Genomic DNA, 22,949 nt, shown 5'->3' on the forward strand with positions numbered 1-22,949 from the left:
CACTGCGTGTTGCTGCTTCCCTTCCAGCCACTGAAAAGCTGGCAAAAACTGTCATGAGCCCAAAAAACCCCTCCTGGAGTGGAGACTGCTGCAAAGGGAAGGGACAAGGTGAGCCACCCATGGTGGGAGGTTGCACAAGGCATGTTGTGCTCTGAGCTGGTGGCAGACAGCCCGGCGGGTGCCTTGCTGCGTGGGGTCTCTCCATCAGGAGCAGGGATGCTGCTTTTGGACAGATCTGATGGATAGGCTGGATTTCTGCATGGGAGAAAGAAAGAAAGAAAAAAGAAAAATGAGTGCAAGCAATTGAATTGTCTAATGGAAATGAAGAACCTTGGAGGGCAGGCAGGAGCGGTGGGCAGCTGCCCATGGCCAGGAGTGTGTCCTTAGGGACATACATGCAACCCCTATGTTGGGCAGAGAGGCTGCGGTCCTTGCTCCGGTGGTGGAGCAGTGTTGCCCCCCAGCAGAGCAAACCCTGGGCATCCTTCCTGCCTCCTCTTCCTCCTGCCTGCTCCAGCACACGTTCCTGCGGGCAGCACGTCCCCTGCGCTCCAGCGAAGCACCCGCAGAGGCTTTCTCCTTTCTGCTGCAGGCAGGGGACCAGCAGGGGAAGGTGTGATAATCCTCTCCTTTCAGGCCACAGTAATCGTTCACACCAAACTGCAAGCACTTTTATATCAGTCATGAAAGACAACAAATAAAAAATACGTTTTTATATATATATTCAATCAATGTCTATGGAGCTTAACGCAAGGGGATTACCAGCCAGTTTAGAGTGTTAGTGACTCTCAGCATTCATCAGAGGAGAACATTTAGTTGAATTGAAGCCAGCCTTTGATGGGATTGGAGAATAATTATTTCCATCAATAATTACTTCCAGGCCCAAAAGAAATGGTTCCTAGCGTGTTGCAGAACAGGAGTCCTTGGTTGCCTCAAGGCCAATATGTTTTAACCCCAGGACCTGAAAATCTCATCAGTGGGAGCAGGGGCCAGGGCGAGAGGGACATCGCCCACTGTGCCCAGGTCCCTCCTGCAAGGCAGCGATGCCCCAGCGTGCTGCCACCCCAAGGAGGAGCCCTCCCGCCTCCGCTGCTGGAGCTGATCCAGCCCAGACTTTGCACAGGTCATTAATTTGGGGACATTTTTAATGGATCCTAATGATTGAGCCTCAGAAGACCATTCTTAAAAGGGGTTCAGGAAAGGCCACAAGCTAATTAGCTTGCACAAAGAAAGCAATTAACCATGTAGCTTCCCGGATGATTAAAAATAACATAGATGTTGGGAAGCGACTGGGGGATTTTATTACAAGCAGAGTAATACATTTTTAAAGCCAGAGGGACCACCACCTCCTGCATGCCTTGGGCCAGAGATATTTCACCCAGCTTCCCCCTGCTGACCCCTGTCGCTTAGACTTGGCTGATGCACATCCTTAAGTGTTCAGGCATTACAAACTGGGCCGCAAGGAGTCCGCTGTTAGAGAAAGTGGAATTTTGTTGAGATAGAAAACACAGGTGGAAAGAGAGGGGTGACGCTTCTTCTGCAGGTGCTCCTGTGCCAACTCCTGTCCTGAACAGTATTGCTCATGGCTGGGGCAAGCCGCAGGATGTTCCCTGGGGCATGCGAGCCTCTGGCCGTGCCTAACCTGGGCTAACATGCCATTTTAGCATCACACTGCTCTTTAACTACCCTCTTGGCCCCATTTAACCCCCCAGATGTGCAGCACACACCTGCTCCATTGTTCCTGACCCCACAGCCCATGTGTGATGGTCTCTTGCAGCCAAAGCAACCTCCCGGCATCCCTGAGCCACTGTGGCTGCAGGGGTGGCAGGGGACATCCCAGCCTCCCCTCGCTCCAGGGACTTCACGTGGCCTGGAGGCTTCGCGTGCGAAGGGAGAAGGTGGGTGGGGTGGCAGATGCAGCAGTGGGACCCTGCAGAGCTGACCTGGGGACAGCTAAACCCTAAAGTAGCACCCAACAGCCCGTTCCTGAGATTGGCTTCAAAATAATAATGGGAAGAAATGGGGACACTTTCTCTGTCGGCCGAGCCCAGGCCACCATCGGTACCACCTCACAGCCAGGTTGGGCTTGAACATGTCAATGCTTGCTTTATTTATTTGAACAATACTCAGGATGACACTAAACCCATAGCGTTCTTGGTGCCCCTGCCAGGTACAGTTTATGGCTTTCCATTAATCTTTCTGTTCTTTGAAATAAATGTCTGTGGGGCCTGAAAACCTATTTACTTTCCTCCCGAGTGTCTGAGCTGGGGTTTGTTTGGGTTTCTTTTCTCCATTTGCCGCCTTTCCTCCATTTGAGTTTGCCCTGCCCAAGCCCCTGTGTTTCTTGGAGACCTCTCATCTCAGGCTTTCCCTGCCCTGGCTCTGCTCTTCACCAACTCTCATGGTCTCCCCAGGGCTCTGGCAGGCACCTGCCTGGCCCAGGTGGTTCCCCTTAGCTCTGCTGGGCTCTCACAGGTTCTCCAGTTTGGGCTTTCAGCAGGACCAGGTGTGTTTACTGGCCCAGCACCCTATTTGTAGGAGTGGGGAGGAGAGCTATCCTCTGGCTGCCAAAGCTTTGCTTCTCCCTGGGTGCTGGCAAGGGGGACAGGATGAGGATGTGTGGCAAGGTATTGGCAATAGCGGGTTTGGGAAACGGCATTTGTAATGCAAAAGTGTTTTTTCTACCAGTGTGCAAGACTAGTGCTGTCTCTGCAGAGCTGGTGAGCTAAAACCCACAACGCAGAGGAAGGTGTCCAGGGGTGCTGGTCTGACCTAGGTACCGTTGCATCAGATCCAGGCGCCGTTGCCGTCCCTGCAGTACGGGGCTGTCCTGCTGCTCCTCGGCTGCACGATGCTTTTGGCATCTCTGCCTGAAAGCCAAGTGCAGCATGTTCATGCTGGGGATCAGCTTAGCTTGGAAACGGGGGACTTTTTGCAGCACTTCCCACTGTGTAGGGCTGAGCGCCATGGGCTCGGGAGGCCTAGGAGCAACCTGCAGCGCTCCTTCACAGCAGCACAGGTCCTACCTGTGGAAAGGAAAGGGGATCCTCCAGTACATGGGAAACCTTCAGCAAATGAGCCCAGCTGTCAGGGCAGCTCTTTATTGCTCACTCTCTCCCATTGCTGCTGCAGCGGGACGCTCAGCTGCCTGCCGTACCCTGCGGAGGACAGACATCCCGAAAAGCTGAGTGGCCGCACGGTCAGGGAGGCCTCCACCACCAACGGCTGTGTGAAAGGGAAGGAGAGACGAGACCATGCTCGCTGCAGTTCGCGCAGGTAGGAGCCAGGGCTGTGAGCGGGGGTCACCCCAAAGCAGGGGATGGTGGAGGGGGTCTGTGAGAGCTGGGGATGGGTTAAATCACTGCGTGAGTGCAAAATCATGTAATTGCATGAAATCCATGTGCGTGTTTGCTGTTACAGTCCCCTTGCAAGTAATCCTGGCTGGAAGACAGGCAACCTGCCAGCATCCCTGTGTGCCACCAGGTCCATGGGGTACCCCTGGCTGGGCATCGCCCTCAGCAATTCCCCTTTCCCCACGCCTAGATCAGACCAGCAGTATTGGCTTCATTAGGACACAGCTTTGTTATCAGTTCATTATTAGCCTCTGACAAATTGAGAGGGGGAAAAACAAATTGAACGTTGTAAATGAAGCAACTGGGGTCTCTGAGCCCTGCCTGTTAAACTGTCTCTGGGATTAAAGCCTCTCCGTTTGGTTAAAGATGTTGGAAAGAAAGAGCAAGAAAGCACATTTCATATCTTCAGATTTCAGGCTAGCCAGAACAATAATCTAAAGCGTATTTTTAATTAGACTTCGATTACAATCGCGGAGAAACAATTAAAATCGGATCAGTGCAGGGAGAAAGCTTCCACATCAAAGACAAAAGGCTTTATCTTGTGAGAGGGAGAAGTGCTCTACAGCAACTGCCTGTGGCTGTACGGCATGGTCAGAGGTTTCTCCCCGCTCTCCCTCGGCCGTGGCCGTGCCTGGCCGTGGCCCCGGGCGAGAGGGGGGCTGAGAAAGCAGGTGGGAGCTGGGGTGGATAACTGAGGGTCTGGGTGTTCCTGGTCTAGGACAGAACCTTGGGGTGGCTTTGGGCAGATGTCTGAGCTTAGCGACAATGACTTGTTCTTGGAAAAGACATTTTTTTCTACTTCAATACAAATGATAGACCCACTAAGCCTAAGGTGTTCCATATCCCACAAGAGCATTTCTGCTGGTTGATGAAATCCTTGGGAGGAGAAAGGGAGGGAGAAGGAGTATTTGGGTGCTCCGCAGAGTCACAGTGTCGTTGCACCTCGGATTTACTGCCCTGGAAGCACTCGGCACTCAGTTATTCACCGTTCACAACTGAAGCGCTACCGTACAGCTTCATTTTGTAGAGTAATTTAAAAAGAAAGTATACTAGGAGCATGAAGCAATTGTTTTTTTTATCATAGTGTAATTTTGTTAGTAATTGAAGCCCTGGGTGAGCAAGTGTTGGGGGGCAGTGGAGCCTGAGTTTCCCCCCGAGAGTGACATTTGATCTGCATTAGGACCTTCATTAATGATAATGTTTGTTCTTTCTGCAGAAAACTGCTCAATTTTTGGCCTGTTTCTGCAGTGAAGATCCCATCCCACAGCGTTTTCCAAACATGGGGCTGCCTCCATGCATCCCTTGCTATGGGCTCCTCCAGTTGGCAGGGCCAGAAGTAGGGAAACTGAGGCACAATCCAGCAGGGATTTTTGCAGAGGTCCTGGGGAAATGGCTGTGCTCCCCACAAACCTTGCTCCCGGACCCCTTTGGGGGATCCACAGACAGATCTGGGGATCTGTTTGGGGATCAACCTGGGGATCCACAGGCTGCCACCAGCTGTCCCAGTCTTTATGAGCATTTGCTTTGGTTAATGAGTAGCCATGGAATATCTGTCATATTTTCAGCGCAGTGCTCGAATTAATTTAACCGTGGTATTTGCTTTTCATTGAAACATAATGCAATTCGGCATCATATGTTTAAAAAATAAATTAATTTATAGGAGGTTTTTTTCCCAGGGTTTAACAACTGTGTAAGAGATGCATATCTCACTAAATTAGTGTAGCATCTCAATAAATATATATATTTCTAATCAATTGCTATTTAACATATGTCAAGTCTTTTATTACAGTTAGATGCATCTGTTTGCAATAATTATTGTATGCAAATTAAATGCCAATTAATTATTTAAAGCATATTTACAAAGAGCAACAAAACCTATAAATCTGTTACGGAGTCGTTAACCTCAGCAAACATGTTTTAAATAATCAGCCGGCATCACCACGGCGTACAGTAGCTGTCTCATTATATCTCCATTAAACCCACGGAGGAGACACTTCGTTTAAACTGTGACCAAATTATTCATTAGAGGGGTAATTAGGTGCTCGCCTGCACCCCAGGTCCACCGTGAAAACTGATCTCTCTGCCCTGCATGTCCCTGAGGTGGGGACGGTGGCAAACGGGGGAGAGCAGTCCCATGTGAGCTGATTCAGACATATTTTTATCATTTTAATTTTTTTGTTTGTTTTCCCCCTTTCTTCAGCCCCTCATGCGATGAGGAGCGTGCACCGCCACCTCCCCGGGGAAAGAAGAAGAAGAAGAAATCTGGCCGCAAGAAGCGAAGGAGGTGAGGGCAACCATGGTGGCGTGTGGGGAAGGAAGGGGACAGGCAGCCCTTGCCTGTGTGAGAGGTGGAAAAAAAATCCCAGTTTAAAATGGAGGCTGGATACACTACGGAGAGGTGCTGGGGGTTTCCACAGGCCCAGGGAGATGACGCCATTTTCTCACCTTCCCCTCAGGGTGGCGGAGGCCAGGCCGGGGCTCACCCACAGCCTGTCTTGGGGGGCCCTGGGTGCCCCCAGCCCCTCTGCACCCCAGGGAGATGCCTTTGGTGGCAGGGTAAAGGTTGTGGTGGCCGGGGAGGGCTGTGGGGAGCCCTGAGGTCCCTAACGACCCCCCTCCCTGCCTCTTCAGGTCTCCCTCCTACAGCCCCTCGCCTGTGAAGAAGAAGAAGAAGAAAAGCTCCAAGAAGCGAAAAAGAAACAGGTATTTTATTTTTTTTCCCTTGAAAATGTAATTACCCGCTGTTGGGGGGAGGTTTGGACAAAAGGTGGAAGACGTCTAGTGCTGTAGGGTAGCGGGTCGAGCCCAGTGCCAGGAGGCAGAGAGAGGCGTCGAACTCTTGATTCTTAATAATGGCCGCCATGAGGGCAGGGCCCAACTGGGAGGTGAAAGCCAGACTGCCTTGGAGGGCATGAAATGGAGTCCTGACCCAGTGCAAAGAGATAAATATGAGCTGTCGGGGTATGGGAAAAGAGAGACAGATGAGGCAAATCGGCGTGAGGTCTGCTGAGCCTCTGCCTCCTGCCCTTTCTGTCCTGTTCCACATGGCTCCCATCCTCTGGCATGCCAACGGGTGATCGCCTCCAAGTTCCCCTTCTGAAGCCCATTTTTACTTTAAAGAGCACCATTACATTTTAAAATTGCAAATATTTCACTGGTTTCTCTCAACCATTAAACCAATATTTGGAGAGAACAGCGGATGCTATCACTCCCGGAAAGTTCATGTATTTACAGTATATTGAACCAAAGAGAGAAGCTACCAAAAATGGATAGCAGGGTGAAAAGTTGAGCTCGATTCTTATAGAAGAGGGAGGGAGGAGAGATAAGGGTATAGAAACTCCTTTAAAATACTTCCTTCCCAAGGAGGGATTCTTATGCTCTTCTATGGATGCTATCTCCTGACAGCAGTCCTGGGTCAGATGCTCCTTGGCTTTGAACCTTTAGTACCCATTTATGACCCTGCAAGCCAAGGATAAGCTGTAGCTGGTCCCAAAAGGCAGCATGGTAAACCATTAAGCATTAGTGACCAATGGAGGTTGTTTCCAGACACCTGGTTCCATTTCAACTACAGATCCCAAGTGACCTTGCCACAGGCAGTCTCGTGGTCCCTCTAGGCAGGACTTCAGGCCATGTCTTCTGCAGGATGTTGTGCTCCAAGCTGAGATGGGACACAGCGGTCTGTGCAGCGTACTGGGTCCAGGCCTTGCTGCAAGGAACTGTGTCCTCCATGCTCCCAGGGCTTTCTGTGAGAACCGCCAGCATGGTGGCTCCTGTGTCATCCCAGGGATGCTCCAGGAGGCAGGACAGATGCATGCAGGTTTGGCTGTAAGGCTGCTCTGGAGTTATACAGAAAGGACCCTTCCTTTGAGTGCTACCTGGTCCTTCATGCAGAAAATGAGGGACTGCACTCCCCTCTGCCCCCTCAAACTAAGCACAGTGCAAAACTGTGGAGGCAGTAGCAGAGAAAAGGGACCCACTAGGGACCGGTGATATCTATAGACTTGTTATCCTGAGGATCATATTCTCAACTATTTGTAGAGGGTACTAGTCACTTCCACCACAGCAGCATTTCTCAGTTACCCCCTTGACAGCTGGCTAAAGGAGAGCCAGGGCCATTCTGCCCAGCTGGTAGATGAGGTCTCCTCACAGTGCTCAGTCTAACACTGGGCCTAACCACATTGCCTGTGATTCAAATTTCCAATTCTGTGAGACCCTGTATTCAGTGTACACATTTGTGTCTTGCAGGTTATCTTCAAAGAAGAGAAGACACAGGTAAGAGTTGAGCAAGTATGGGTGGCCCCTTAGAAATAATATGAGTTTAATGGCCTCTTCGAGACCTCACAAGGTTGATGTTCACTGGCTGGAGGCAGAAGATGTTTTTCTTCTGTGTCTCCTCATGGAATCCCCTTGGCTCCCCCAACCCTCTGTGGGTCTGGGGCTACCCTCTCCCTATTCAGCCTTATGCGTTCCTCAAACCCCACAGGAATCGGGTCTCCAGCCCAACCTGTGCAATCAAGCAAGTAACTGGAAAAGAACGCTTGGTATAACCTATCCCCTGGCAACCTCATCCATGTTGCATCCATCCTGCATCTTGAGTCTTCATTTCTCTTACGGTTTCATTTGCAAACAGTATGGCATCCCCCAGCACTGCCTATCTTTGAAATGTTCGGAGTCAATGTCTTTCCAGGTGTGTCCTGGAAGAACTCTCCTGATCTAGCATGTGTGCGTACAATATCAAGAAGTATTCGTCTCCTCTATGGGAAAATGCAAAGCCACCAGGATGGCTGTTCCCTTTAAGGATGCTTTTTGGCCAAGCGCATGAGCTAGATTTGTCAGCAGGCACTCAGACCCCCTGTGCTAAGGCAGAATCATTAATCCCTTTCATTTTTATCGCACGCTCTTGGGCAATCTAGCTGTAACATTGATGTGTGATTGTGCAGCTTTTTATCAGAACAGAAATCTCCGAATTAATTAGCCATTTCTTATTTAGTTCTTCAAGCCCCAAAAGTAAGAGAAAGGAAGAAAGAAAACACAAAAAACAGTAAGTAGCAACTCATGGTGTTCCCTGCTCAGCCTGTGCAGAGCTGGGGCGCTAGGAAGCACTTGGTGTGGTGGGTCCCCTGGAGCTAATGCTGGCTGTGCAGCCCTAAGCAATTCTCAGGATTATTTTGCAGCTAAAACCTGCAATTCTGGTTTTGCTAGAATGGGAAAGGGTTTGTAGAGGTTGGAGATCTTTCCTTTCCCTCTCTTTTGTGCCACCTCATTCAGTACTGTCTTTGTATTTCACAGGGATGTACAGTGCTGTACTGTTCATCTATCCCTGAGCAGAGACTCCAGCTTTTCTGATGAGGGCGGTATGAGAGGATGAACTCAAATCTGCGGAGCGCAGGGCCCCACAGCCTCCACTGCCCAAAGAGCAGGCTGGCACCCTCTTACTGAGAACGGCTTTAGCTCCTCCTTTTTTGCTGCTCTTGGGGGTTACAGCAGGGGCTACTCATGATACACAATGCAACCAAATATCTGAATGGGAGCAGAAGGCAGTGGGGGCTAGGGAAGAGAAGGGACGGTTTGGAGGTGGTGGAGGCTGCAAAAATCTGGGGTTTGGGTTCCCATCTGCCCTGGGGTGTCAGCAGAGCACAATCCTTGTCCTATGGGGCAGACAATAAAGGGGTATGATACAAAATGTGGTTCCTCAGGGCTGGAAGGAAGGCCTGTGAGCCTTCTCTGTTTTTCATTTCCTTCTCTGTCTTCTCCTTGGAATTGCAACTTGTGGCTTTTTACCTGCTTTTAGAGCAAGGAAACTGTTCTGAGGCTGAACTCTGGGCAGCAAACCCTTGGTTAGCTCTGCTGGGACTCGGGATACCCTACTAGAGACAGAAACCGAGTTAGCGGATGGAAATCTGCTGGTTTGTTTGGTATTGGTAGGACCGGCCCTTTAATTCTTCCCAACACTACTTTTGGCTCCTGGGCAGAAAGGAGATAGGGGGACAATAACCCCTGACACCGTGAGTGGCACCCCCAGTATGGATTGTGACTGAAGAGACTGGGAATCCATGAGGTGCAGAGCATGTTGTGCTGCCTGCACAGACCAGCTCTATTGCATGCAGAAAGCCCATCTCCTTTTCTCTCTGATTTCTGCATCTGATTTCAGTAGCACAGCCACCTTTTTTTTTTCCCCCCTCAAACCGGGCTGCTATGCACCCAGAAATCTGAGCGGTAAAACTGAGGATTCCTATGGTATCGGCAAAAGCAGGCATCTCCTCAACCCCACGTAGCAGTATGCAGTAGCCTAACAGTGTGGTTAAAACAAAGATCAGACGCCCTTCTGGTATGTGCTGATCTGGGGGAAGAAGAGCTGTTAGAATTGCTCTTTGGGGATAAATCAGTGAAATCGTTTTAGCCCTCATCTCTCAGCTCACAAATCAGAGCTGAGCCACTCCCCGTTTCTGCAAACCTTCTTATTGCTCCTGGGCATGGATCAGATAGATCCCATGAGCCATCTGCGATCAGGATTTTTGTGTAATCACGCTGCTTTGGCTTATCTTTGTGTCGAACAACGGGTTATCTGAATCACACAGGACTAGTTTTTCCTCCTGCAGAAAGGGAAAACTCTTAGATGGGAGGGACTGATGCAGAGGGTGAAAAGCAAATACGGAGATTTTCACACAAATCCAGGACGTGAGGGAGAGATGTTCAGTGTCGCTGATTTCAGCTGTATGGAAATAAGGAAGGAGGATCCCAAAATGTGAAGTTTAAAAATATAATCATAGGGTGTGAAAAGCATCAGAGAAAACAGCCAGGTGGAGTTCAAGCAATTGACCTGGAGGCTGCCCTTTTGTCTTAAAGGAGATGCAGTTCTCAAGCAATCGATCTGCTGAGTTTTTATAGTGGCAAATTGCTAATTGCTGTCCAAGCGGGTCGTATGAGTGCTGTCAGCGACTGGTATAGCACGGCCATGAAACCAGACTGTTCCCAGCAGCTAACCCATTGCTAGCTTTGCCTGCTGGCACAGTGACGCCAGCCTGAGCAGACGGCTACACTACCAGATCTAAAATAACTGCTGTGGTGGGCAATGGTGAGAGGGAATGGGCACAGAAGGTGACAGGTAGCCTGTCACTCGCATCACCCTGCTGTCCGTCTGCAGGACTCCAGCTGTTGGTATGGGCAACAACAGCCCTTCAGTGATAGAGCCAGGTAATCCATCAGTAATGGCGTGAATGGAGCACAGGGAAGTGCAGCAGGGCACTGAAGCTGGGCCCCGGCACATGGTTTGCTGGTAGCTGTCCTGTGGCCCCATCAGAAAAGGGAGCAGCAGTGACTGGATGTCTATAAGAAGCCGGGTAAAATGGTCCTGCCCCTCAAGCGGGAACCGTGCATAGGTTGCAGTTAGGGAAGCTGTACTTTGTAGGTTGTTTATAGGGCAATCGTAAGAGCTGCCCAGAGGACTGGCTAGACCCTCCCACCTAGGCAGCATGGGGAAGGCTGTCTGTTACTAAGTGTACCGTATTTAGAGCCTGTCCTCCTGCATCTGCTCTTTAACAAGGAGCCTGCACTACAGAGAGGGTTGGAGCAAGAAATGGGAGGGCTGGAGCTTTGTTGTGGGTTTCCTGGAGGGACTATGCTCCCCCAACGAGGCTCAGCAATGGGAAGGTTCCTGGCTGTCTTAGGGTAGGCTGCAGGATGAAGGGCAAGCACACACAGCTCTTCAAGGTCTTGAGAGCAGAAAGGATTGGTGCTGTCTGCTGCACTCCCACATGCTAGTCCATAGATCTTCCCCCAGCCTGCTACAGAGCCAACTTAATAGCTTGTAGTTAAAATGCTAGCATAGATCTCGGTAAGGTGGCTTGCCTTAATGTCAGTATAGCGATGAAGGGATGGAGAACTTCTCATGCCCTGGTGTCCTGCACAATGCTTCATACACCACTCGCTTTGGTTTAAAATGCAGATCTTCTTTCCGATTTGAATGTTATTGACTTCAGCCTCCAGCTGCTGGCTCTTGCATCGCCCCCAGCCTGCTAGCCTAATGGTGGTTTTCCTCTCTGCTTCTTAAAGCTCCCGTGGGCGCACCCGGAAATCTCATCGCCATCGTCACTGCCACTCTCGCTCCGAGAGCTCAGACTCCCACTCCCCCCGCTGCCGAAGCAGGTAACATCACCACTCCCTGAGCTGGGTGTCCTGCAGCACTTCCCGGTGGGCTTAAGGATGTGATTGCAATAGCCTGTGAGCCATGTCCCATTCTGGTAGCAGCTATGTCACATACTGGGGGTTGAGATTCTTGTGGGCTCTGCCATAGAAAGGTTTTGGCTTGAGGAGCAGTGGCTGCAGCTTTTCGGTCCAGCAGTCACTTCTAATCCCCACGGCTGATGATCAGCCCATGACAGCTGATTCCAGCCTAGTCTCCCTTCCCCGGCCCAAGGGCTCTGTACTGCTGATGTCCCAGGAAACCCTTAAATTTGGTCTTAGCAATGGAAATATATCTGCCCATGGCATCCTGTAGCCACTATCTTTGACCTGATTAAAATCTCAGTCCTGCGGATGACAGATGCTTCCTGGGGCCAGCTAAGTGGATGCTGGTGCTAGACTCGGCATCACTGCAATAGCAAGTCGCGTAGTTTATACGCATCATGAGTTCACGTTTCACATTTTCTGAAAGCATTTGACTTTATGAACAAACCACCACTCTCCCACTTCACTCCTAACTACTGGGAATTTTCTTATGAAAAGCTGATGATCAGCAGGGGGAGGAATGCAATCAGTAATTGGAGGGGTGTTCATGCAACAGCAGACTGTGTCTTCTCTTGGAGATTTATTACCACAGGGACACTTAAGGCTGTGTGAAAATGTGGTTTGCCTTGAGCCACCGTAAAATCATGAATTGGAGCTGAAATTTGAGGTTAAGGTCCAAAGACTGGATGCACACTATTATTTAAAAAAAAAAAAAGTGGAAAAGCAAAATATCCCTGTTCTTTCCATCATGACTCCACAGAGCAGTCATGTGGAAGACCTCCCCACGCAATGGCCTAGCACAGAGCTGCCAAGGGTTTGTATGGAGCTGGTAATGGGCATTACTGCGATACTGAGGAATAATGGTTTGGCTGTTCATGTATTCTGCAGGCACAGAGCCAGGTCTCAGGAGGAAGGGCGTAAAACACGGCGAAGACGCTCCCGGCACCATTCAAAGGTCACGGCAAAGCGAAGCTCCTCTGCAGAGGTTCAGGCCAGCCAAAAAGCCAGCCAAACCCTCCCGTTCTACAGCTTCCTGTCTACTAAGGAAGTAGTAAGTTATTACACACTGTGCTTCTTTGCTTGAACTAGTCACAGGAATCTGGGCAAGAAATTTGATATGAAATTTTTATAACTCAATTATAGTGACGTTAGACAAAGTTGGTTAAAGCTGTATTATTTATTAATGGTGCTGTTCTCCAATGTATTTAAAGTCATTCCTTCCTTCAGCACTTTCACACCAAGGGTGGGGCTGGAGAGGGGAAAAATTTGCAAAGGCTTTAGCCTATGAATAATGAATTGAGGACATTGAACAAAAGAAAGTGGCCTCCAGCAATGATATTTTACAGGGAAGTGTTTGTTATGCAGTCCTTGCTCAGCTGGATGTGAACTTAATTCACTGGTCTTCATGTCCAAAAGTTTAGTCCTTCAGGGGAAGAAAGGGAATCAAACATATATAAAAGAAACATTTACATTTAATGAGTTGGTGATTATTGACCGGGGATGTTTTCTGACTATCAGGATCCTTCTAGGATCACTGTTGCTCTGGACTGACAAGCCCAGGGGCCAAATTCGGAACTTATGAGCAGCTCCCATTGATGCTAATGGGAACTGCATGTGCAGCCGAGGGTAAAAATCAGGCTCTGTGCCTTGGGATGTTTTTTCGTATACATGGCAAGAGATGATATATTATATGCCTTAGAATTGAGGGAGCAAGAAGTGGAGAGAAATATTAGATACAGATTGATATGAAGTCTGGCTTTTCCATGGCGCATTTCCCCTTTGTTCCCAGTAGCTGCAAAACAGAGGTGTGATGCTCTTTGATCGTGGTGTTAGTATCTGATAGACATTCTGGAGAGAGAAATTGCTACGTAGGACTCAGGGTAGTGCAGACTCTGGTACTTGTGTGTGTGGATGTGTAACGTTAGAGGTGTCTTGAGCACAGAGTCCTTCAAGCCCCAAAGTGGTGTATAATGGGGAATGGATTTTCTCCTTTACGCCCAGTCATCAATTGGAAATAGCTCAGCCATACGCAGTAGCTACATCAGATATGAGATAGATAGTGCCAGCAAGAGCAGAGACTTTATCTGCTCACAGCATTCCAATCAAAATACACAGAGATTATACGTGGGTACAGACAGGCACAAGCTGTCTCTCAGCATTATAGATATGCATATTTGCTCTCGTCATATACATCTCCTGAGTGTGTAGTGCACATGTGAGTCATTGCTTATAAAGCCATATAAGGCAGAGTGAATAGCAGAACCTGCACACCACGCTTAGCTGCGTGCGTGTGTGTGTGTGTGCGCACATGCAAAGGAAGAATAACAAGCTATGAAGCTTTTATTGCCATGAGCCTAGGGTGTTGCCCTCTGTCAGACCTGGAAAGGTAGAAATGAGGTAAGAGCTCCTCCCGAAAAAGAACCAGCCAAAGACTGCATCATGTCACCAGGGCTTTTTTTTTTTTTTTTTGGTTCAAGCTGTGCATTTTACGTAAGTGTTCTCAAGTCTAAGCCTGGTTTTTAATTGGTACTAGGTTTCCTCTCTCTGAAGCCAGGCTCCCTGAGTCCTGTGAGGCCGACTGCCAGCTGTTCTGTTCCCTGAGCAAGAATAAACTCTAATTTAAAATTGTAAAAGCTTTAAAATGAGCTAAACTCAAGCATGCTGCACTCCCCTTTCCACTTGCTTCACTCAGGGTAAATGAGCACACAAGCTGCAGGGCAGGGAAAATCAGAGCTTTATAGTGATGGTTGCAAAGTAAAAGTCGTCAGGCCCCTGCTGTATTCTTTCTAGTAAGTGTTGATAACACAGGCAAATATTTCAATGACTGAAGGGCATCAGTACCTTTACTACGCAACCCACTGGTGTCATTTTTGTTCCCGAAAAGAAGTACGCTCTCTTGGGACATCACTCGAGAACATTTAAGCGCTTCTTTAAATTGAAGCTCTTGGTTAAGTGCTGCCCCTGAAATTTTTCTGAGCAAGGTCATTGAATATCAGGTGCTCAAAACTAGCAAGGGAAAAATGGAATGGGACCTTCTAATCTCATTTATTAATGACTATATACAACCCTTTGATGCCTTTCCTTTTTGTGAGTTACATGATCACTCTATAAATAAGCTTAGTTCTGTCAGAATCTACTTTGAGAGCAGCCTGGAAATGTTATGAAATAAAAATGTGCTCTTGCAGAAAATGTTGATCACTTATCACAAATAAATTACTGGAAAAGAACAGATTTTTGTTGAAAATTCCAGAATTGGGATGCAAAAATGCCATGTTTCAGTCCTCTATGGAGGCTGGTGTGTCACACTCCCTGCCCTTCCCTCTGGCCTGGGCTTCCAAGCCAAACCATCCTTACCTGTGGAGAAGCCCTCTCCAAAGGAATGGGGTTGTCCAGGGAAGATCCCAATGTGCAGAAGAGACACAGAGAGATAACACACAAATTCCCAGAAGGTAATGCTATAGCATTCCCAAATCAAAGATTTTGCTTTTTAAGTCAATTTTTTTTCCATATTCTTCTGAAGAAGTTGAACTATTTTTAGGTAAATTCTGCCATCCCTCCCTACCCCCTGGTTTGTTTTCCTTCCTTTCTACTGCAACAGCCACATTTTTAACTAGGTCTACCTGTAATTTATGAGGGATGAACCATACAAAAGAATGCCCTGCCCATGCATCCACCTTGCTGCTTCTTTCCCTCTTGCCTTTACGTGTAAGTTGATGCACGCACACGCATGTACACATGCAGAAACACGCAAAGTTCCCTGCTATTTTACTTTCTGGCAGTGAATTTCCAAGCTTCTCCCTCTCATTCTCCCTTTAATCCCATGCAGCTGCAATAGCCACCTACAGAGAACAGGATTGCGGGTCTGTGCCTCAGCATGCAGAGAAACTGCGGGTAATGTGCAGCATCTATTTTTGAACAGAATACCCCTAACCCACTGCAGACACTTTATTCCACACTGATAAAGATATATTACATGCCACCGTGCTTTCTGTTGAGCAGCGCAATATAAATACCTGCAGGGTATGAATCTAATCGCCTTTGTTGTACCTGATGAAGATAACTGTACGCTGCATACGCTTGCCTTGACAGCTCCTTTACTTCCACTGAAACTCGTTTACGATGTCACAAATTAACACAGGCTTGAGCCAAATTTTCAGTGAGGCTCAGCGGAGTACAATTGTTCCAAATGACACTGTTTGTTGTTTTGTGCTCAGGTGTCTGCAGAAATGTAGAAGTGGGCAGATACTGTGCAGGGGCTGGGGCTGGCATACGCAGGAGGGCTTGGGGAACCTTGTAGCAGATCTGCGTATTGGCTTGCTGTTGCTCCCTGTTTTCTAGCCTGGGTTTTGGTTCGCATGGAAAAAACTATTCTTTTAACCGCTAGGCACCATGTTTCTCACAACAAACGGGGCCCTGAGGAACAGAAAGAAAAAACCTTCCATAAATATGGAAGTTGTTCTCTTTTTGCTTTTCTTGTTCCCTTCCTCCCAGCCAGGGGACTGAGGTTACCCCTGGTTATTGTTCAGTAAATTCACAGCTCAGTGCTGGGACCACGGGGAGGCCAGAAACCCAGGGTGAGGGAAGGATATCTGCAGCCATGGAGGGCTGTGCTGTACACCAGCTACCAAAGGAGGTGATGGTAGGCAGACCCTTGCTCCAAAGCAGTGCCAGCTTGGCCTGAGCCGAGCTGGAGACACGGTGACCTGCGTCCAGTGGTGCTGGCTGCACCCCAGCAGGCTTGCAAAGGAACAAACCTTTGCCTGGTGTTCTCAGGAATTCAGCCCCAGCAATGGATCTGTCAGCAGCAGGGTTGCCGTCCAGCCCCAAATAACCCAAGCTCTGACCTTGCAGGGACAGTTGTGTCATTATTGCCTCCATGCTCCTGGACTTAGCTTAGCCCTTGTGGTAGAGAAAGCCTCACCCTGAGCTCTCCACCTACCAAAAAAAAAAAAAAGAAAAAAATATTTTCCACTCAGTATTCCTTGAATCAGGGATTCGTAATTGTGCAAAAAGGAGTTTTATCGTATTCCTACAGCCCTGATATTTTTTTTTTGTACTCCCTTTATAAGAGGTTGGCTTTTCAGCCAGGGCAAATCAGCAGAGGTGAGCCCATTGCCCAAAGGCCTCCCCCCAGCCCCAGAAGATGGAGGTAGCCCAGACCAGGCACAGGTTCCCCCGAGCAGCTCCTCTCAGCAGGTGCTGCTCCCCGCGCCAGCGGCTCCTCGGCAGATGTCTGCTGGGCCTTCACTGAGAATAAGGCTTGCTGGGGTCATCAACGCAAGTTTTTTGTTCCTTTCATTATTACAACACACAGAAAAAGAGAGAAAGGGAGACATTATACACCTCTGAAAAAGAAATTAACTCCACTTTGAAGGGAGTTGTAAAACAAGAGAAAAAAGACCCAAGAAAGAAATCCTCCTACTCTAAGGGAGGCTGTGCCATGCTGCTCGTTGATGGGTCTTGGTCCCCTTATGGCTGAGGAAATGTGTAGTCATCTCTCGCCCCAGGGCTGTTTGCAACACAGTAAATGGACTTGTTCAGCTTAATTGGAAGACGAGTAGCGATTGTATTTTTGTAACCTATTAGACTGCACTGCCTCTTGGTCTAGGATTGCACTCAAAATTGCAGTCTGGAGTATGAGTGAGGCCCTCATTTGTACTTCCCCTTCATCTTGATTAAATAATGACTTGAAACAAAAAAAATCCAATAAATATATATCTTGGGTTCCCTTGAGGGCAGCAGTAGGTCCCCTGCTGAAAGCTGGAGAAAGCAAAGTTCACTGAGATTATTTAATTACTTATTAGAGAGGGGGAAAAAATCCAAATGTTCGCATAGAGAAAATTAGATTCATGAAAGAGCAGGCTCTTTTTAAGACACCCTAGAAAAATAAAAAGCCATTAGAATTCAGTTGAGCTCTGCACAATGTTTTCAGATGTGGCACTCAGTTTCCATCTCGTGTGGCTGCTGTGCCTTTCAGAAGCAGTAAAATGGGACCAGAAGCAAAGCCAAGGTCGTTAGATGAGGAATATGTCTCCAAGCAGACAGGCGAGTTGAGCATCTTGAGAGTTGTCCTGGTTCTTGCCGCACGACAGAAATCTCCCCCGGAGCCTGCAGGAAGCTACTGGCTACAGCCTGGTGCCTTGAGGTGGTGGGGCTGGGAAGCTGCTGTCCCTCCCCTCTGCACCTTGCCCAGGCCAGACCCTCCAGCCCTCAGAAGGGTTGTGGGCTTCGTATTTCACTGATATCCACATGTTGCTTCTTCCCAGAGTGCTGCTACCACCGGTGTCGAGCTACAGAGGAGCATGTTGATGCCCCAGTCATTTGACAGATTTTGTGATGCGCTGACAACAGTTGCTACTTTGAAGGTAGACTTCAGTGAAGGCAAAGCAAGAGTGTACATCCCAGGTCCCAACAGCACTCTTAAAAGCTGCTTTAGAAATGCCAAGAAACGGCTGTATTTCTTGGTGAAAATCAATGCCTTTTGGTTTAGACTGGGAGGGAACAGAAGTGAGCTGTTTGTGCATGCGATGCTGGGGTCAGTGTCCCTCAGAGCAGCCCCATGCCCACTCCAGGCCTTTCCTACTCCTGTAGCCAGGGCACACCTCAAGCGGGGGTTTTTTATGCCTGTAAATGAATGGTGGTCAAAAGCTGGTTGCCTCTTGGTTAGGGTTCTGATCTAATGCAAACCATAACCCATCTTTAAAAAAAATAATAATCTGGTGCCACATTTGAAAGCACAATCCTGTATCTTCTGAGATGTGGTTGGGAAGGGTTCAGTGATTTGTAGCAAGGAGGTTAGTTCTCTCAGGGCTCTGGATGTGGCATCAGAGTTTCAGAAAGACTTGATGAAAAAAGGAGGAGAGCCGGATACCTGTCTCTCTTGTGCTCCTTTGACATTCCAGTTTCTACTGGAGTAAAAAAGGACTGTTAGAGAAGTGCTAGAGCTGAGAAGCAGCAAGGAGCAGGACCAGATGCTGAAATGAGGGCTTGTGATGTGCATCTCTACTTGTTCCTAGTTGGGAACGTTTGGGAAATCTTTCTGCTCTGTCCAGGGCTTCTGTGTTGAAGGTACAAGTTGGCTAGCAAAGAAGGATCACTTCATTTCCACTGCTGGGCCTACCGATGCCTCCGAGTTAGGACTGAGCACAGCTTAGAAGTTAGTATAGGGTGGGGATGGAGGAGTCCCCAGCCCTAGTATGGGTTTGCTGGGATAATCTAATTCCTGTCCCCCTGTCCCTTATCCCAGAAACAGTACTGCCTCTCTCTGGCAACAGCAGGAAGTACTTGGAGATCCTCCGACTCCAGGTGTTTTCAGAGCATGAGGGTGTTGTGGGCAGTTGGCATTCTGCAGACTGTGTGCTGAGAGCCACTGTGTGTGTTGGTAGCTCTGCTCTGGTTTCAGCTGGGGGCGCAGATCAGACGCCACTGGCAGGAGGGTAGACGTGAAGGCACCGTCTGATGGCATGAAGGACCTCCATATAAGAAGTAATACAGGCTGGGTTTGTAGCCCCAGGTGCAGACAAGAAAGAGTCCTGTCCCCATGCCAGCTGGTCCAGGTCTAAGCTCTCCAAAGGGACTGGCCCTGTCCCTGCTGTGTGACAACCGTTCCAGGTCTCCCCTGCCCCCCGAGATATTACCAAAGTTGCAATGTGGTTTTTCTCAGCTCAGAATACTCCAGATTTGTGAGGGCATGGCCCAGGTCCCCAGTGTGGAGAGCGTGGCATAGAGGGAAGGCATCGCATGCCCCAGAACGTGGTGTGAGGACATGTGCAGGTGTTTGAGGGAGCACAGCTTTGCTGGGATCGTGTTGGAGGACTATCCTGAGTGGGGGGAACCAAAAGTATGTGGCCACCCTCTAAGGACCCTGGACCAGACCTTATGGGTGGGAATGAGGAGAGCAGAGCATCTGAGTGAAAGAGGAGGAGGCCACGTGAATGTGCAGATGTGCTGTGTCCGTGATTGATCCTAATTCTCACCCCATTGCAAGGGCAGACAGCACTAACATAGCGTCACTCCCAGTGCATTCCTGGGCTGGCTCAGGCAAATGCCAGCGGAGTTAAAACCAAACTGTAAAATACCCAAATGATGTAAATCCCTTTGGTGGTGCCCAGGATCACAGACAACAGCCCTGCCCGGGGCAGCCAATGTGGGTTTGGGATCCTTGCAACCCACCGAACTCCCATGCAGAGGCTGACAGCAGCAGGGCTATCGTCCCCTTCCCCGTAGGCCTCCAACACAGCACAGAGGGGGATATTTTCCCTCCTCTACTTTATTTTTTTACTTCTTCCCTCACTTGAGTACCTTTGTCGCTTCCGTGAAACCCAAGGGGATTTAGTGCAAGCTGAGACTTTTCAGCAGGAGCGAGCAGCCTCCAGGAATGGGCTGAACGGCCTAATTTAAAGCAGAAGGAAACAAAAATGAGTAATAAGTGAGACAAGCAAGCAGACAAAAAGCAGTCATGACATTTGCATAGAGGAGGCGAGCGAACAGTTGGCAGTGTGGATTGAAGAGAGGGTTTATGTTTTTTTTTTTTCATGTAATTTGAGACTCTAATGATGGACTTATGTTGCCCGCTCTTCCTTTTTTCTTACACCTTACCTACTAAAGGAGGAGTTCTTGATGGGTAAGTGGATGCTATCCGCAAGACACCAGGGAATTTATTAGAGGTCACTTGAGCGCATTAGCTATATCTTCTTCAGGGGGAAAAAGGCACACAAAGAAGTATCTGTATACCTTTTATTTCCAGAGGGATTTTTCTTTTTTCCCTCCCCCTCTTTTTTTCTTTTTTTTCTTTTTTTTTTGTTTGTTTTGAAGGGATAAGCTTGTTTATTTGCTAGTTTTTACTTTGTACAGAAGCCCTTGATTTGATTTGATTTGATTTTTCTTTGCTTATTTCGGTGACATTCATTCAGCCTCTTTATTAAGGAAGCTTAAAAAATTCCCTCATTTAAGATTTTGCTTCATTTTTGTTTTCTTTCCGAGGATTATGTAGAGTTTTTATATGTATATTCCCATTTCTTTTTTTTTTTCCTCCCTATCTTTAAGGTTAAATAAGGGCTTTGTCCTCTGTTATACCTTTTTTTTTATTTAGTTAGTTATTTTGATTCTTTGGTTGCCCGTTACATTGTTGAACTCTTTTGTTTAACATGAATCGCATGCTGATACTCTTTGCATGATCTCTAAATCTTCCCGTTATCATAGCAGGGGGAAAAGAAGTTTCTTCTTACTGTGGATTTCTTTCAGGGATATGTGCTTTTGTTTTCTTCTCCTCTTTCTTCTTTTTCTTTCTTTCTTACTTTGTTTCTTTCCTTTCCTTTTGTTTCAGTGCATCATGATGGTAACATTTCTGGGTTTATTTAAAAAAAAAAAAAAAGCAAAGTAAAACCAAAAACAACCCCCCCTAAAAACCATTCAAACAATGCCAAATGGCTTTTTTGCTTTCAGATCTCTCAGTCAGGGTCTTCTGCTGACCTCTTTACCAAAACAGACAGCCCGCCTGGCAACCTTGCCAGCCAGAACGGAGAGTATCATGAATATGACTCAGGAAACGATACTTCCTCCCCTCCCTCCACTCAAACGAGCTCATCCAGGTCAAAGGACAGCCAGGAGAAAAGAAGTCTAGTCCATGATGGCTTTGGCCATGCCTTCTCGTCCGGGAAGCCCAAACTGGCCAACAGCGATAACAGCTCTGATTCAGGAAATTCCTTCACCAGTTGCTTTTCCCAGACCAAGGGAACAGCTTTGGAAAATCTGTCTCCAGATGCCCAGGGACAAGACCGAAGGTCAGTGATTACCAGTAGCTGCTGCTGGCAGCCAAATACCTGGTACGTTGTTGCTCTGTATCTCCTGCCTGCTCGCCAGTTGCAGTGGTGAGCTGGCAGGGAGGTTTTTGTGGTCTGGAGGCAGTTAGATAGAAATCAGACCCACGGTCTTGCCAGTCTGGAGTCTACAACCCAGCAATGACCAATACTGTAGCCTGAGGAGGAGGATGAAAACCCAGCCATCACGCCCCTGGGCATTGCCTGAGCCACCTCTTCTGGCTTTAATGTGGCTAATGCAGGGTTTGGCCCTGGGTCTAGCTGTGTCCTGAACACAGCCCTGCTCAGACGGACATGACCATGTCAAAGAAAAGAGTTGCTGGCCCTTCTGGGCAAAGTCTGGAAAGGTACATCAGGGGCTGGCTGTGCTAATTCTCCCCCTCCACTTACTGTGGGGAGAAGGGAAGCGGGGTTCATTTTTGCTAAAACCAGTACAGGCTGCTCTTTCACCTGTCCTATGAGCTAAATCCAGCCTGCCCCTTCCCAGCTGGTCCTGGGTGACAAGATAGCATCTCGTGTAGGTGGGGAGCACAGGGAGGGGCAGGTGCCTTGCTGGCTGCGGGGTAACACAGCAGCAGCTCTGTGCGCTGGGGCCACAGGGCATCAGGTTCAGGGACAGGAGTCAAATCACCACCCAGTGCCACAGGTCATCATCAGGAGAAGGGAGGAGATGCCAGCCTCCATCACCGCCTCCCATTCCTCGGGGCTTGCCAGGTGATGTTGGGGATGAAGGCACTGAAGCGCAGTGGCTGTTACCCAAGGCTCTGCTCGGGCAATGGTGTTAGGGAGCTCTTCCAGCTCAGGCCCTCGGGTCTTAAATGTTGAAAGTTGGAGCCAGGATGTGGTCTGAGGGTGGGAGCACTGAAGGAGAGAGGAGCAGGAGCCACGGGAATTGGTGTTAGGAAGAACAAGCCCTCAGTTTTCAGCCAGAGGGTAAAATTTTAGGGCTGTACGTACACGTTGTGACTCCAGTGGGATAACTCTGCCTTCACATGGGCGGAGCTGGGATTGCAGCTGGCCCTGGCTGTTGGGAGGCTGCCTTGCTGCTGGGCTCTAACGCCAGTTCACACCCAGGGCACTTCTGGAAGCAAAAGAATTCATGCAGCTCTGTCCAAAAGCAACGGGATGTGCCTGCTTGTGCTGCTCCACAGGCTGGAGCACAGCCCCTTGCCCTGCCATGCTCTGGCTTTCCCTTGCTCCAGCACTTCTCACCTCGCTCCTCTCCCCGGGTCCTGCACCACTCACTGGCCCGCCCCAGGCTCTGCCAACCAAACACCTCTGGTGTGTTGGGAAGCGGCAGAAGAGCTGCCCCTCAGACCACCTGAGACCTCTTCCACAGCCCCCTTCTCTGGCACACCCTGGAGGGTGAGCTCCTGGGCTCTGACCTACACACACAGGGTCTCCTGCAACAGCAGCCTGGAGAGCCAGGAGGTTGTTTTTATCCACAGTTGGGGAATGGGAGGATGGGAGTACTTATTGGCTGGAGTGTGGTGCTCCCCTCAGCCAAGGACCAGTCCCAGCTCAGCAACAGCTTCAATGACTGTCCAAATAT

General features: G+C 48.8%; 1 protein-coding gene across 2 annotated transcripts in view; it reads left to right on the forward strand.

Annotated features, from left to right (window-relative positions):
• SRRM4 (serine/arginine repetitive matrix 4) overlaps positions 1-22,949 on the forward strand; it is a 50,218-nt gene that overhangs the window by 17,972 nt on the left and 9,297 nt on the right. Inside the window, exons 2-9 of one of the 2 annotated variants that reach the window (XM_074606432.1) lie at positions 3,133-3,276; positions 5,554-5,637; positions 5,985-6,056; positions 7,599-7,625; positions 8,344-8,394; positions 11,406-11,498; positions 12,468-12,630; positions 21,024-21,361. In XM_074606432.1, the coding sequence (XP_074462533.1) occupies positions 3,133-3,276; positions 5,554-5,637; positions 5,985-6,056; positions 7,599-7,625; positions 8,344-8,394; positions 11,406-11,498; positions 12,468-12,630; positions 21,024-21,361 (972 nt within the window). The remainder of the gene's footprint in view (positions 1-3,132; positions 3,277-5,553; positions 5,638-5,984; positions 6,057-7,598; positions 7,626-8,343; positions 8,395-11,405; positions 11,499-12,467; positions 12,631-21,023; positions 21,362-22,949) is intronic. The other variant, XM_074606433.1, reaches the window with a different exon arrangement.

The sequence above is a fragment of the Larus michahellis genome, chromosome 13, assembly GCF_964199755.1.
Source record: "Larus michahellis chromosome 13, bLarMic1.1, whole genome shotgun sequence".
Classification (NCBI taxonomy): domain Eukaryota; kingdom Metazoa; phylum Chordata; class Aves; order Charadriiformes; family Laridae; genus Larus; species Larus michahellis.